Source organism: Haliotis rubra, unplaced genomic scaffold (genome assembly GCF_003918875.1).
Source record: "Haliotis rubra isolate DU_JTF1 unplaced genomic scaffold, ASM391887v1 Scf472, whole genome shotgun sequence".
NCBI lineage: Eukaryota > Metazoa > Mollusca > Gastropoda > Lepetellida > Haliotidae > Haliotis > Haliotis rubra.
The window spans coordinates 571887-587881 of record NW_025767160.1 but is presented as its reverse complement, the minus strand read 5'-3'; the positions used below and the strand labels follow the sequence as shown (position 1 = coordinate 587881).

At 39.4% G+C, this 15995-nt stretch overlaps 1 protein-coding gene across 2 annotated transcripts in view; it reads right to left on the bottom strand.

Annotated features, from left to right (window-relative positions):
* Nucleotides 1-5942: 5942 nt before the first annotated feature.
* Nucleotides 5943-15995, bottom strand: part of LOC124290722 (transmembrane channel-like protein 7) — a 70279-nt gene continuing 60226 nt past the window's right edge. For both annotated transcript variants that reach the window (XM_046727527.1, XM_046727528.1), the window contains 5 exons: nt 15744-15819; nt 12090-12220; nt 11224-11379; nt 10704-10782; nt 5943-6286 (listed from right to left, as the gene is read on the bottom strand). In XM_046727527.1, the coding sequence (XP_046583483.1) occupies nt 6176-6286; nt 10704-10782; nt 11224-11379; nt 12090-12220; nt 15744-15819 (553 nt within the window). In that variant the 3' untranslated portion in view covers nt 5943-6175. The remainder of the gene's footprint in view (nt 6287-10703; nt 10783-11223; nt 11380-12089; nt 12221-15743; nt 15820-15995) is intronic.

The window sequence follows — 15995 nt, the reverse complement described above, 5'->3', positions numbered from 1 at the left end:
ACTATACGGCCATGGTTGTACACCTCACATCGTTCTATACGGCCACGGTTGTACACACGTGCTATACGGCTACGGTTCTACAACCGTACTATACGGCCACGGTTCTACACATGTACTATACGACCACGGTTGTACACACGTTCTATACGGCAACGGTTCTACACACCTACTATACGGCCACGGTTCTACACACGTACTACGTAGTCATATAAGCGAAATAGTCTTATGCACGACGTTAAACCCAATTTCACCTCACCTCACACACGTACTATACGGCCACGGTTGTACACACGTGCTATACGGCTACGGTTCTACAACCGTACTATACGGCCACGGTTCTACACATGTACTATACGACCACGGTTGTACACACGTTCTATACGGCAACGGTTCTACACACCTACTATACGGCCACGGTTCTACACACGTACTACGTAGTCATATAAGCGAAATATTCTTATGCACGACGTTAAACCCAATTTCACCTCACCTCACACACGTACTATACGGCCACGGTTGTACACACGTACTATACGGCCACGGTTCTACACACTTACCGAACGGCCACGATTCTACACACGTACTGTACGGTCACTTTTCTACACACGTACTATACGATTACGGTTCTTCATCCGTACTGTACGGCCACGGTTCTACACATATACTGAACGGCCACGGTTCTACACACGTACTATACGACCACGGTTCTACACACGTCGATACGGTTATGGTTCTTCATACGGACTGTACGGCCACGGTTCTACACACGCACTGAACGGCCACGGTTCTACACACGCACTGTACGCCCACGTTTCTTCAGTTACTGAACGGCCATGGTTCTACACACAAGCCAACGCTGACAAGCTCAACAACTTATGTCAAGTCGGAAAGGCAGGCGTCACACTTACAACCAGCCTACACCTAAAGCATGAAGTGTCACAGGGCTCTATAATCGCATACGCAAAGAAAGAAGGGTTTACTGTTCCTGGTGGGGGAGGAGGTTGTTAATGTGGTTGGGCTAGGCATTCGTCCGTTGCCCTCGATATTCAACTAACACACCTGTTGATATAAAAGTTTCGACAAAACAGACACAGTCACGGAAGATATGTTTATTCTGATACAGATCAGTAACGTACAGGTGTATAGATATACATGTATACCTCAAATAGATGCCTTCTTTGCAGGTACTGATACCGGTCACTCTTCAGCCAGGGCAGGGACACTTGGTCAAGGACAATAAAAAGATAATTTTCAATTTTGGCAATTTGCAATTTACTTAAAAGTAGGTGATAGATAATAGCTTAGATCTTACAATTAATTCACAGCTGACCAAATGTATATTGCGGTGGCCACGCTGGGATTTATTATGGGATGGCCTAAAAGTCGGGCTGGGCCGGGCCAAGGCGGGACAAATCTATTATTGTCTAATAAACCCATTAACGAAAACCATGCCTACAATTAATCAATGCAACATACATTCATGATAATAATGATCAATCGGAAGCCACAAACGCGTACCATAATAACTTTATTACGAGTAAATCGGCTAAAATCCAGGAAGACGAGAAGCCTGTGAACTGGCTGACCGAGGTTATGTCTAAAAGTGGAATCGTTAAACAAAACAGGATTTAAAACGTATAAATACTTCAGCCAATTCCGATACACATTTCCGTCGGCCCGAAAATGTTTTAACATCTCTATCCAATCACGTACCACCCCATAAATTCACTATTCATCGTATTTAAAGCATGACAACATTTAAATGATACGATCTCTTCTCCACACTCTCAACATTATCTCGGCCATAATTTTCCGCCCGGCTTGGCTCGAGCCGTCAAAAGCAACTTAAACGTAACACACGTATCTTGAATTGTGTTTAAATCCATAGACTGGTATTATATCTACCTGAATATCGCTTTGTAATGTTATAAAATGCAACATGTAAAGAAAACTGCTCCGTTAAAGTGAAGCCCTTGTCTCTCCCCAAACACAACATAACCTCAATCAAAAGTGTTTAGTCTCTGTTCAGCCCGACTTGGCCCGTGCTGTCAAAAACAACTTAAACCTCACACATGTATCTTGAAATCTGTTTATATCCATAGATTAGTATTATATCTACCGGTACCTAAAAACGTCTTTATAGAGTCTCAAAGCGTAGTATTTGAAGCAAACACCTTGCTCAAAGTGAAGCCCTATTTTCTATACATTCTCAACAAAGACACAGTATCACAAGCGTTCGGTCCGGCTTGGCCCGGGCTCTCAAAAACAACTTCAACCTCACACATGTATTCTGGTTTGTGTTTGAATCCATAGATTGGCATTATATCTACCTAAATATCAATGTGTGATGTTACAAAATGCCACATGTAAAAAGATAACTGGTTCGTTAAAGTTAGCCTTTTTCTCTCTCCATTCACAATATAGTCTCAATCAAAAGTGGTTAGTCTCTATACAGCCCGACTTGGCCCGTGCTGTCAAAAACAACTTAAACCTCACACATGTATCTTGAAATCTGTTTATATCCATAGATTAGTATTATATCTACCGGTACCTAAAAACGTCTTTATAGAGTCTCAAAGCGTAGTATTTGAAGCAAACACCTTGCTCAAAGTGAAGCCCTATTTTCTAAACATTCTCAACAAAGACACAGTATCACAAGCTTTCGGTCCGGCTTGGCCCGGGCTCTCAAACGCACCTTATACCTCACAGATGTATCTTGAATTGTGTTTAAATCCATAGATTGGCATTATATCTACCTAAATATCAATGTGTGATGTTACAAAATGCCACATGTAAAGATAACTGCTCCGTTAAAGTGAAGCCCTTTTCTCTCTCCATTCACAATATAATCTCAATCAAAAGTGTTTAGTCTCTGTTCAGCCCGACTTGGCCCGTGCTGTCAAAAACAACTTAAACCTCACGCATGTATCCTGATTTGTGTTTAAATCCATAGATTAGTATTATATCTACCTGAATATCATTAGCATTTGGAGTAAGCTAGGCGAGACACTGTGGATTTAATGAAAACATACTTCTCCCACTGCTCTCTCTAATACTTCTATTGTCTGTATGCGTGTTCAGGAAAACAGGATTATCTGAAACGCTTGAAGTTTACAACATCCGAGTAACCGTTGGCAAAGCTCTCACAGTGAAAACAATGTTCTCCCGAGCCTGAGCTGGGCAACACAGTGTCATTGCCGTGGATGTGTTTTCATACTTTCGTATGTTCAAATTATATAACCATAACATCTCACACGGCAAGTCATTTTAGCTGATACCTTCTGATATTTATTAAATTACTGATATGTTCAAATCATGTCATGAATAGCTTCAGCCGGCTATCTATATCTGTACTAGTATGAAGTGATGTTTATACTGTGGAAACTGTACGGAGAACACCCTGTATTCTGAACCACTAAAAAAACCCACCTCTTTCAAGCAGTTCACGTCATATATTTGGGTATAATATCTTCTGATATTTATTAAGTTAATTATATGTGTAAATCATATTACGAATAGCTTCAGACTGCCATCTGTATCGGTACTAGTATTCATTAATGTTTATACTCTGGAACATGTACGGAGAACATCCCATACGAAGCATAACACGAGTGGAAGCATAAATAATTATATATATATAGAGAGAGAGAGAGAGAACAAATGTCTCATTTTTAGCATTTCTAATTTAATCAGTGATTACATGCCCCTCTCTGATAAACGTTATGAAAAAACGGTGGAGTAATCAATAACACTGAAGGCCCCTGAACGGTAATTAAGGGCAACAATGGAGTATGTTAATTGAATCACAACACCTAGCTGATTGCAATTAGACAAGGGGCAATTAAGCAAGCTGGATACAGGTGTAATTAACAGGTGTATTAATTTCATTAGCCCGCACAGAGCCAGATTGAACACTGGGCTTCACTTTAAGCAACGTGTTAGATTTAAATACATGTACAAAGCTTTGAGCCTCAATAAAGAGGTATTTAGGTAGATATAATACCAATCTATGGATTTAAACACATTTCAAGATACATCTGTGAGGTTTAAGGTGCGTTGAGCGCCCGGGCCAAGCCGGACCGAACGCTTGCGATACTGTGTCTTTGTTGAGAATGTATAGAAAATAGGGCTTCACTTTGAGCAAGGTGTTTGCTTCAAATACTACGCTTTGAGACTCTATAAAGACGTTTTTAGGTAGATATAATACTATTCTATGGATATAAACATATTTCAAGATACATGTGTGAGGTTTAAGTTGTTTTCGACAGCACGGGCCAAGTCGGGCTGAACAGAGACTAAACACTTTTGATTGAGGCTATATTGTGAATGGAGAGAGGAAAGGGCTTCACTTTAACGAACCAGTTTTCTTTACATGTGGCATTTTTTAACATCACACATTGATATTTAGGTAGATATAATACTAATCTATGGAATTAAACACAAACCAGGACATATGTGTGGGGTTTAAGTTGTTTTTGAGAGCCCGGGCCAAGCCGGACCGAAAGCATGACTGTGATACTGTGTGGTCGTTGAGAATGTATAGAAAATAGGGCTTCACTTGAAGCAACGTATTTGCTTCAAACAGAACGCTTTGAGACTCTATAAAGACGTACTTAGGTAGATATAACTTTATTCTAGAGATATAGCCACAAATCAGTATACATGTGTGAGGTTTAAGTTGTTTTTGACAGCACGGGCCAAGTCGGGCTGAACAGAGACTAAACACTTTTGATTGAGGTTATGTTGTGTTTGGGGAGAGACAAGGGCTTCACTTTAACGAACCAGTTATCTTTACATGTGGCATTTTGTAACATCACACATTGATATTTAGGTAGATTATAATACTAATCTATGGATTTAAACACAAATCAGGATACATGTGTGGGGTGAAAGTTGTTTTTCAAAGCCCGAGCCAAGGCGTACCGAACGCTTGTGATACAGTGTCTTTGTTGAGAATATGTAGAAAAGAGAGCTTCACTTTCAGCAACGTTTTTGCTTCAAATACTACGCTTTGAGACTCTGTAAAGTGATATGTTTTGACAGCACGGGCCAAGTCGGGCCGAACAAAGACTGAACACTTTTGACTGCTGATTTTGTTTTCCGAGGACTTTTTTCCCCTAAATCGTTGGGAATGGAGAGAGAAAGGGGCTTCACTTTTACTTTACTTTATGAAGTGGTATTTAGGTAGATATAATACCATTTTGTGTTTCATGTGTAATAGTAAATATAAGCATAAGCATATGCATACGCGCTGGCTATCTGATTTGGACTGGTATTGTTTAAAATGAAAACACATAAGAATTTTTGTGTTTGTGAATGCATACTTTGTTTGATCCTTTATAACATATTACAAAATGTTGTGATTTCAAATATTTCTTTTAATATACATAATCATGTCATATTTGCCCATTGACACTCGCCGATATCCACGTCTCTTTAACATAAACATCCAGTGCTCATTCAGCATGAGACAATAAAGGTTAATTAGGGAACCCCAATATCTTAATTAAGGAAAGAAAAGCAGTCAAAACACTGTCACTTCCTGCCCAGGGCCCAGATTTTCGAAGCTCTCTTAGCGCTAAGCTAGTCGTAAGTTAATGTTAATGTATGGAACTTACGACTATCTTAGCGCTAAGAGAGCTTCGAAAATCTAGGCCCTGGACCCCAGGATGTCACACGCTAAGAGAAGTAAGCAACCTTCCCTCATAGACATATCAAGGAAAACACATAACAACAAGACAGTGTCTTTTCTACGGGAATCTCGGTATGTAGTCATTGTTGTTGGGTGGGTTTTTTCACCATTAACTATACATTTTCAATCAAACTATGCATTTGTGAAGTGCAGGTTTCGTTTTAATATTCTGCAATCCATTTTTAGTATTACCCGGTGGCCCGGGCCGGCCCGACTTTTCTTGGCCAGACTTTTAGGCCATCCCATTTATTATGTTCACAGAGACAGAAGATCTTCCTAATCATTTCCCGACTCATGCTCATTTAATTTGCTTTTTCTTCCAACCACGCCTCACCTCCTCATTCCACCACCCAACCTCACCCCAACACCTATCGCACTCTTCACCCTAAATGCTATCTTTATGTATACTACACACATGTAAAACAACGTATACGTGTGGAGGGGGTTGTCATTGCTGCAAGAAACGTGTGTCGTTGATGTCCCTTATGGTGTCTGGAGGCGCCTTCCCCGGACGGGTTCAGCCGACATTCCGACCTTGTCTGCACGCGGACCCCAGCGTGATCTAGCACGTTGAACCTCTTTGTCCTTTCCATTCTGCAACAGTTGACGCAAAATATTCTGACTATATCTTAACTATGTCGACTTATATCATAGTGAGCGAGTACGAGGGTCGATTAAAAAGTACGTAGCCTAACTGTATTTTCGATGTCCAATGTTTGAAAACCTTCCATTTTATTTTGAAGGAATCGTTAGCAAAGCCATATCCAAAATGTCACATGTGTGGGTAATGTGGTTAACCAGATATTTGTCATCACAACACAATATTTCTAACAAAATTGCAGAAAATGAAAAACAATTTGTCTTTTGGTACCTCTTGGATAATGGTATGCCCTCAGATAATGTCATATAGAATATGTTCAGTATAGTATTGGATAACTTCCCGTCATGATCAACAGTCAAAGATTTGGATTGCCAGATTTATATTTAGTCGGGGGCTATTTTTTAAGGACACCCCATTTTAATCTTTCAAAAACATTGTGTCCAGATATTCAAGCTGGTACTGTTTACAATATATTGTGAGCTGACACTTGTGTGACCTTTCAGTATTTAGTTTGAACCCTTGGCATCATGTATGCATAAGTGAACACATTAGAATAAGCTATGCCCTTATGATTACGTCATCTGAAAAGGGGATGGGTAGTGTCTCCAAAACAAGTTTATATGAAGGGGGGAGTCACTTTAGCAAGCGATTGTAATTTCAAATTGCTTTTTTATGAACTTTAAGATCTAAGTGTGATTCTAGGGGACTTCTATCAATCTCAAACACACAAAATATTTCATGCATATTTTGTTTCCTGAAGTTTTTGATGCATTTATTGTAGATTTTACGTTTTTTGAGGGTACCAAAATATAGAGTCAAACAAAATGGGGATGGTGAGACTGGAACATAGCAAAACAAAGTTGCTTGAGCTTGACAGATAATATGTAGAAAAATAAAACATAAAAATAACTGCATTTGTATCGTTTTCTTGGTGATTCTACATACTTTTTGATCGCCCCTCGTATGTCTTTACTCAGCTTTAGCAATATTCCGGCAATGTCACGACAGGGGCCACCAGTAATTGTCTTGACATTTAATTTTATACATCACACGACACAAACTTAAATCACTTTTGCATCACAGTACGCTGCTCCCCTTTTTGTTCCTAGAAAATTATACCCGTGATATGATCTTCATGTCTCTGAGTGTACATTTTGATGTTTATGTCACCGAAAGTACAGAATGATGTTTATGTCCCCGAAAGTACAAAATGATGTTTATGTCCCCGAAAGTACAAAATGATGTTTATGTCCCCGCTAGTACAAAATGTGTATGTCCCCGAAAGTACAAAATGTGTATGTCCCCGAAAGTACAAAATGTGTATGTCCCCGAAAGTACAAAATGTGTGGAAAGTACAAAATGTGTATGTCCCCGAAAGTACAAAATGATGTGTATGTCCCCGAAAGTACAAAATGATGTTTATGTCCCCGACAGTACAAAATGATGTGTATGTCCCCGAAAGTACAAAATGATGTGTATGTCCCCGAAAGTACAAAATGTGTGGAAAGTACAACATGTGTATGTCCCCGAAAGTACAAAATGATGTGTATGTCCCCGAGAGTACAAAATGATGTTTATGTCCCCGAAAGTACAAAATGATGTTTATGTCCCCGATAGTACAAAATGTGTATGTCCCCGAAAGTACAAAATGTGTATGTCCCCGAAAGTACAAAATGTGTGGAAAGTACAACATGTGTATGTCCCCGAAAGTACAAAATGATGTGTATGTCCCCGAGAGTACAAAATGATGTGTATGTCCCCGAAAGTACAAAATGATGTGTATGTCCCCGAAAGTACAAAATGATGTGTATGTCCCCGAAAGTACAAAATGATGTTTATGTCCCCGAAAGAACAAAATGATGTGTATGTCCCCGAAAGAACAAAATGATGTGTATGTCCCCGAAAGTACAAAATGATGTGTATGTCCCCGAAAGTACAAAATGATGTGTATGTCCCCGAAAGAACAAAATGATGTGTATGTCCCCGACAGTACAAAATGATGTGTATGTCCCCGAAAGAACAAAATGATGTTTATGTCCCCGAAAGTACAAAATGATGTTTATGTCCCCGAAAGTACAAAATGATGTTTATGTCCCCGATATTACAGTATAATGTTTATGTCCCCGATATTACAGTATAATGTTTATATCCCCGATATTACAGTATAATGTTTATATCCCCGATATTACAGTATAATGTTTATATCCCCGATATTACAGTATAATGTTTATATCCCCGATATTACAGTATAATGTTTATATCCCCGATATTACAGTATAATGTTTATATCCCCGATATTACAGTATAATGTTTATGTCCCCGATATTACAGTATAATGTTTATATCCCCGATATTACAGTATAATGTTTATATCCCCGATATTACAGTATAATGTTTATATCCCCGATATTACAGTATAATGTTTATATCCCCGATATTACAGTATAATGTTTATATCCCCGATATTACAGTATAATGTTTATGTTCCTGAGATTGCAGTATGATGTATACACATGGATAAAAGTATCGCAACACCCCGTATTTTTCATAATGTCAACATGTTTCCATTAACCATAGCAAAATACCTTAATTTAACTGAACAAAAACTGTAGTTTATTCAGAGAAGCAAACATGGCGAAAGATTGTCTCATTTTATGGTGCTGATTACTGTGGTGGTCGCATGACATTAACATGTGTAGTCATTGTCAAGGTTCTGGCATATAATCCTTAAGAAATGACATAAGTATCAATAACCGAGAACAATTGTGTAACATCCGCCAACTGCAATGACATCCCTGATCCACCTCGTATCAGATGTTGAATTTGATATTCTTGAGGTATTCTTGAGTATTCCATTACATCACGATTATGCACTGGAAGATCTCTCTGACGTATTTTGCGACTCATAATGTCCCAAACATGCATGTTCTGTTGGATTGAGATCTGTATTCCAGGCGGACCAATGTAGAGGTGCTACGTCATGACGTAAGGAATCGCCAACAGCCTAGCATTGTCGTCCATTGACACTGGTCTTCTGTTCAGAGGGTGATCATGGAAATGTGACAACAGCACTGTTTACGATGTTACTGATGTCTATCAGTATTTGTATCATCTCCACCAGGTCAAATTTACAGCTATGTGACATGCACCCCCACACCAAAGAAACCCCACCAAACGGCTCCTGCTCCAAGATATTCCGTTGTGCCTATGCAGTGATTCTGCGGCGTCAAAGGCGAACTCGGTTATCAGTCATAAACAAACGATATCGACGTTCGTCCGACCAGTGATCCCTTCTCTATGACCTCCAGTGACGCCGAAGCTAGTCCGGCTGCTTTCTGCTCTGGGGATAACTATGGCCGTGTGTGTGGAAGCCACTTTGTTTTAACACGCCGCTTGGCATGAACGGATTCAGATTTTGAGAAAGGCTATATCCACGTTTAAACGTCATTAATTTGCTGAAGATTCGTGGCCAATGGACGTCGATGGATTACAACCAATATTTCTTGCAATATCCATCAGTGGCATGTCAGCATTCCGCATACTAATAACTTGCCATATTTAAGCAGTGTTCAGTTGGGGAGGCTCAATATTTGCTTATCAACAACGAAATCAAGTGATTTTCCAAGTGTACTGAAACTTTATATTTGCTTCATGACGATGCATATCTAACAACGATGGGTCACAATAATTACACAAACAAACAAAATTATGGGCTTAAAAATCATGAGCGATATGTTTATCCATGTGCATTTATATCCCCGAGATTACAATGTGGATTTTATGTTACCGAGATTGCAACACGATGTACATATCCCAAATATTGCAGTGAGATTTTTATGTCAGCGAGATTACAATATGATTTTCATGTTCCCGAGGTTACAGTATGGTGTTTATTCTTGGAGGTTATAATGTGATGTTTACGTTCCCGAGATACAGTATTTTTGCTGACAAGATTGCAATATTGCTGGGTGTTTTGTCCCCGAGATTGAGGTATGATGTTTATATCCCCGGGATTGCTGTATGGCGTTTATATCCCCGAGATTGCAGTTTGGCGTTTATATCCCCGAGATTGCAGTATGATTATTTCCCCGAGATTGCAGTATGATGTTTATATCCCCGAGATTGCAGTATGACGTTTATATCTCCGTGATTGCAGTATGATGTTTATATCCCCGAGATTGCAATATGACGTTTATATCCCCGAGATTGCAGTATGATGTTTATATCCCCGAGATTGCAGTATGATGTTTATATCTCCGAGATTGCAGTATGATGTTTATATCCCCGAGATTGCAGTATGATGTTTATATCTCCGAGATTGCAGTATGATGTTTATATCCCCGAGATTGCAGTATGATGTTTATATCCCCGAGATTGCAGTAAAGTGTGATTGAGCCAGAAGTGACGTACGTGTGTAAGCTGGTGCTGCAACATTTTCTTCATCTTGACGTGTGCCCTCTTCATCACCGAGCAGTAATACAACGACAACCTGAAATATCGTCAACGTGTTCAGAATGACTTTGTAGCCACAGGGTATTTTCCTGACTTTGAGAGGGCCTTCTTCTGTATTATTACCAAATCTAACATACACCTTGGGGTACTTCACATGGAAATCAGTGTCTAAGGAAAGGAACTGATATGTCACCATACCTATCAATATCGACAACCTTTTGGTTTCACAGGAACACAAATTAGAGAGTTACAATGGTTTACAGTTAGGCCCTATATTGTGTTTTGTCGTTTGGACCTTTTGGTGTGTTTCGAGGGCAAAGCGAATTGTCCCCGCATTCATCAATTAAGGTATTGCATCCAATATGTTATCGTATGCATTACTACAAAATGACACGGTGACTTCACAAGCTATACGGGTATATGACTTTAGAACCAAGGACTACCTTGCAGTGTGAGTATATTCAGTGTGGTCACCTACCCCAGTAGCACTAAGGCTGACGTCGTGATGGCAGCTGACGTGAGGACGTTGTAGATAGACGCCACAACACTGGGGAAGCCTCTCACTGTTTCGTCGAGTACGGTGAACATCGAGTTGTAGATCCTAAACGGGCCACACCCCTTTGACGGACTTAACCTGTGAGAAACGGTTCAGCATATCATCTGTTCCCCCATGTTCGACATTATGCATTAACAGTATTATGTGGCAAAATATGACCTTGGTTTGACCTAGTTTTTTATATTGTCCCTCGTACCGCTGTGCAGTTATTTAACACACCTAACGTCACTATCGTCGCCATTTTCCTGCGATTCCTGACGTTGATGTTAAAGGGACCACTTACAGCCTGGCTGTTGATGATGCCAGTGTCAGGACTATTCCATGTATACCACAGTGGCCTGTACTCTATACACGGGGGCAGGCAGGGCAGCATGTGATGGCATGCAGCGACCGCTGTCGTTAGTTTAGTTTGTTGTTGAACGTCACACTCATCACTTTTCCTGCTATTTGACAGCAGTCTGTAAGTAATCGAGTCTGGGCCACAGAATCTAGTGATTAGCATCCTGGGGTGTATGCAGTTGGGATAGAATGACATGCCTCGACAATGTCAGCGAGTCTCAGCACCATGTCCCGTTCGTCCCCTCTAACGACAAGCATGGACTGCCGAGACCAGTTCTAACGCGGATCATCACTGGTACAGAGCCGTCAGGGTACAATGGATTACCATCAACCAAATCTCACACTGTAAGAAAATTATATGTATTTAAGTTGATCCTGCGACAGGTACTGGGGTCTACTGAAGCCTAGGACTCCTGCATGGGCTGTAAAATATGTCGGCGAGTACGTACGCGGCCATGGTATAGATGACGGGGATGCAGCAGAAGAAGAAGGCGATGAAGAGCACGACCATGAAGAAGGAGTTGGAGCGAGACGCTCGGTACGGCCGCTCGGACGGCTCACACGCCTTCAAGGCAGACAGCTGTAACATGGTATTCAGTCATACATGCTACCTCCAGTACATGGTGCACATGTGATCAAGGAAAGAATACAGCCATAATTATAGTGACATCGTTTTGTAGGGAACTTTGTCATTTACTTGTGGGAAGTTGAAGATTGGTGATCGGCATGAGTCTGGCCATTTACCTCTTGAATTAACTTGTAAGTTCCCCCGTATTAATCATAGCTCGAACGATGATAACGGCTCCACAAATATTAAACGACTGGTATGGAATGATAATTTTGCAAGCTTTCTATTTTATCGAACATGAAAGACAACAACTTCGTTTGGAGGAATTTTACTCAAAACAATTGATACAGATGTAAATGGAGCCATAAATGACTTTGTAGAACTGTTATCGACTTCAGCTAATTGCATGCTTAAAGATGTCAGTCGCAAAGACCGAACAAATGCTCTAAATACAGATTGTAGAAATGCGCGACGCATGCTCGTAAACATCTTCGTAGATTCAGAGTGACTCGTAGCAATTATGATAGACGGAAATATTGCGAAAGTAGAAATAAGTATAAAGCTTGTTGTCGAAAATATCAGTTTGATATGAGAATGTGCAGACAGGAAAGGTTAGACAGATCTATAAACAGCCCGTCTGCACTTTGGAAAATATCATAACTAAAACTCAGTGGTTAAATTATTTCAAAGATGTATATTCAAATGGTGAGATATTAGACTCGACATTCGACGATGAAATTAATACTGTAGATTCCAACAATGATTATTATACAGAAGTAGATCAACTTGTACTAGACAGTCCTATCGCTCAACAGGAAATATTAGAAGCGATCAATCATCTTACAAATGGGAAGGCTGCTGGACCTGACGTTATCATAGTAGAAATGATAAAGTGTTCTAAAGTCGAAATTATGCCGTTCCTTACGAAGTGCTTCAATATATAAGCTGTTTAAAATGGAATTTTCCCTGCAGTTGGTGAAGCTCTATAATAATTCCACTTCATAACAAGGGGGACAGAAACGATCCAGATAATTATCGGGGTATATCATTAATGAGTATCTTGGGGAAAGTGTATGAGTTGAAATTGAACAATAGACTATTAAACTGGGCGAATATGCGTAATAAGATTCCTGAATCTCAGACAGGATTTAATAAGCGATATTCTACTACGGATCACATATTTACTCTGTATGCACTGGTCCAAAAAGCATTATTAAAAAGAAAACATAAGTTGTACATAGCATTTGTAGATTTAAAACACAACAACATTCGATTCGGTCAACCGTTCTAAATTATGGCAGTGTTTTCGCAAAGCAGGTTTACAAGGGAAAATGGTTAGCATTCTGAAATCAATGTATTCTAACGTTCGATCTTGTGTGCGTTGCAAAGACGGGGTTACAGATCTTTTCGATTGCCCACTTGGTTTACGACAAGGTTGCTGCTTAAGTCCACTCCTATTTTCCTGCTTCATTAGTGAATTACATGTATATCACGAAATCAATTTAGGTGGAAAACGTGGAATCCAAATGTACCCAGGTCTTGTAGAAGTCCTAATGCTCCGCATTGCTGACGACGTTATTTTCGTTTCGGATACTGTGGTCGGTTTACAAATTCAATTAAATATCTTAGAAAGCTATACTAAAGAATGGAACTTAGCAGTTAATTTAAGCAAAACAGAAATTGGGATATTTAGGAGGGGCGGTCCTGTGGCCACAAACGAACTCTAGTTTTATGATGGTCAGTTGATTAATGTATCCGATCAGTATTCTTACTTAGGGTTTTTCAAACAGAATGAATTTAAATAAATGTTTACATTTAAATTTTATTATATGGATCTGAAATATGGGGTTTTCAGCGTTTCTATTGTATTGAGAGAGTTCATGTTTTAGCCTGGAAAAAGTAACTCAATGTAAACCCAAAGACACCTAACTGCATGGTATATGGTGAATGTGGCAGACTTCCTTTGTGTAGTAATTCTCAAATAAGATGTTTAAAATATTGGTTTAAGATTCTAAATATGCACGAACAACGTCTGTCAAAATTAGCTTACAATATGATTTTAAGTCTGGATAATTTGGGAAAACATACTTGGTTAACTGATGTCAAAAATTTATTATTTTCTCACGGTTTCGGTTTCATATGATTGTGCCAGACAATTGGCGATGTGAACAGGCCTATTAATGAATTTCGCGTTAGATCAATAGATATGTTTAATCAAGAATGGAAATCCACCTTAGACTCAAACTCACGATATGAATATTACAGGATCTGTAAAACATTACTCCAGCCAGAAAATTCTTTATTAATAATTACAACATTTAGTTTAAGAACAATGTTCGTGAAGTATCGTTTAGGTTTGTTATCTTTAATGATTAATGAGGGTAGAAAAACATCTGTCGAGAAAGTCGATATTGCCCTTTATGTATCGTAGGGATAGAAATGAAATTCATTTTACACTGATATATCCTTGTTATCATGAAATAAGGCAGAAATATATACCACACCATTTTCTTGCGAAACAACCCCTATATGCATGTATATCTTTGTTACAAGCTAATAATGAAAATATTCTTGTTCAATTGTCTTTGTATATAAAGCATGCACTAGCGAAAAGAGATATTTTTATATCAAGAATTGTATACCCTTAAATATATATATTTATATATCCAAAATATTCCTGTATCACTGTAACACTCATGTACATGGGCCGGAGGTCTTTCATACAATAAACATCTTTTGACTTTGACTTTGACTTGTGGGAAGTTGAGCAGCAAGATAGTATAGTAATTAAAGTTCGTTCAACACGGGAAGGACTCGGGTTCGAATCCCACCATGTGGTTCCCATCCCAGTGGTTCCATGGCATTGCTAAACATTGATAAAAGCGACGTAAGACCTAACTCAGTAACTCGCTACTATACAGGCTGCGTGAGGGTCACCAACAACCCGGCTGGTACACATTCTTGTCCCAGTGTATCGGGGCCTCCACGCAATGTTCAGTGTGCCTGATTTATTACTATACAGCGGTAGTAGAACTTCATGGTGTAAACTTTATGAATACAAGCCACATTGCGGAATAACTTTACTGAGAGCGAGGTTTGTGAAAGCATGGATCGGACACTTCTCCCCCGCGCCCTGATTATGAACCTTGTTTTGTTGTACCTTGCATTCACAATCCATGATATAACTGGAATCATTCAAGTCAATCATTCAGGCTTTGTTTACATTGTCTATAATAATAGAATTCCATTCCGCAGTGGGGAAAGATAGGCATAGTTTGCTAACAGCGGTAATCCTCGTCTTGTGAACTACACCTCTCACTCACTCACTCACTCACTCACTCACTCACGCAGAGGAAATGCAGGCAGACCGATGTGATCTGAATGCATTGAAAGATAACATTAATATGTGTATTATTGTTTCTAAATAGTAAATTTTTTATGGTGTTGAGATCATGAGAGGTTTGACCGTAATGTACATGTTTATCATAGTACCAGTGTAAGGCCAGTATTGATACCACCGACTCGTATTACCTACCCGCTTTACATAGAACACCACGAACAAGTGGACCATTATGAGAGCCGGTATCAGAGGGGCGAAGAAGAAGCCGATCCTGGAACAGAGGAAGTACATTAACACAATCACATTCTGATATGCATATTCACACTATTCATGCGTTTTGTACATTGCCGTGACGGTAACAATGGAACAACCTTTACGGTCAGATTGTAAGTAGTGTTGTTTGCCGTAGATTAGAGCCTAATAAAACCTGTTGTTATTGTACTGAGA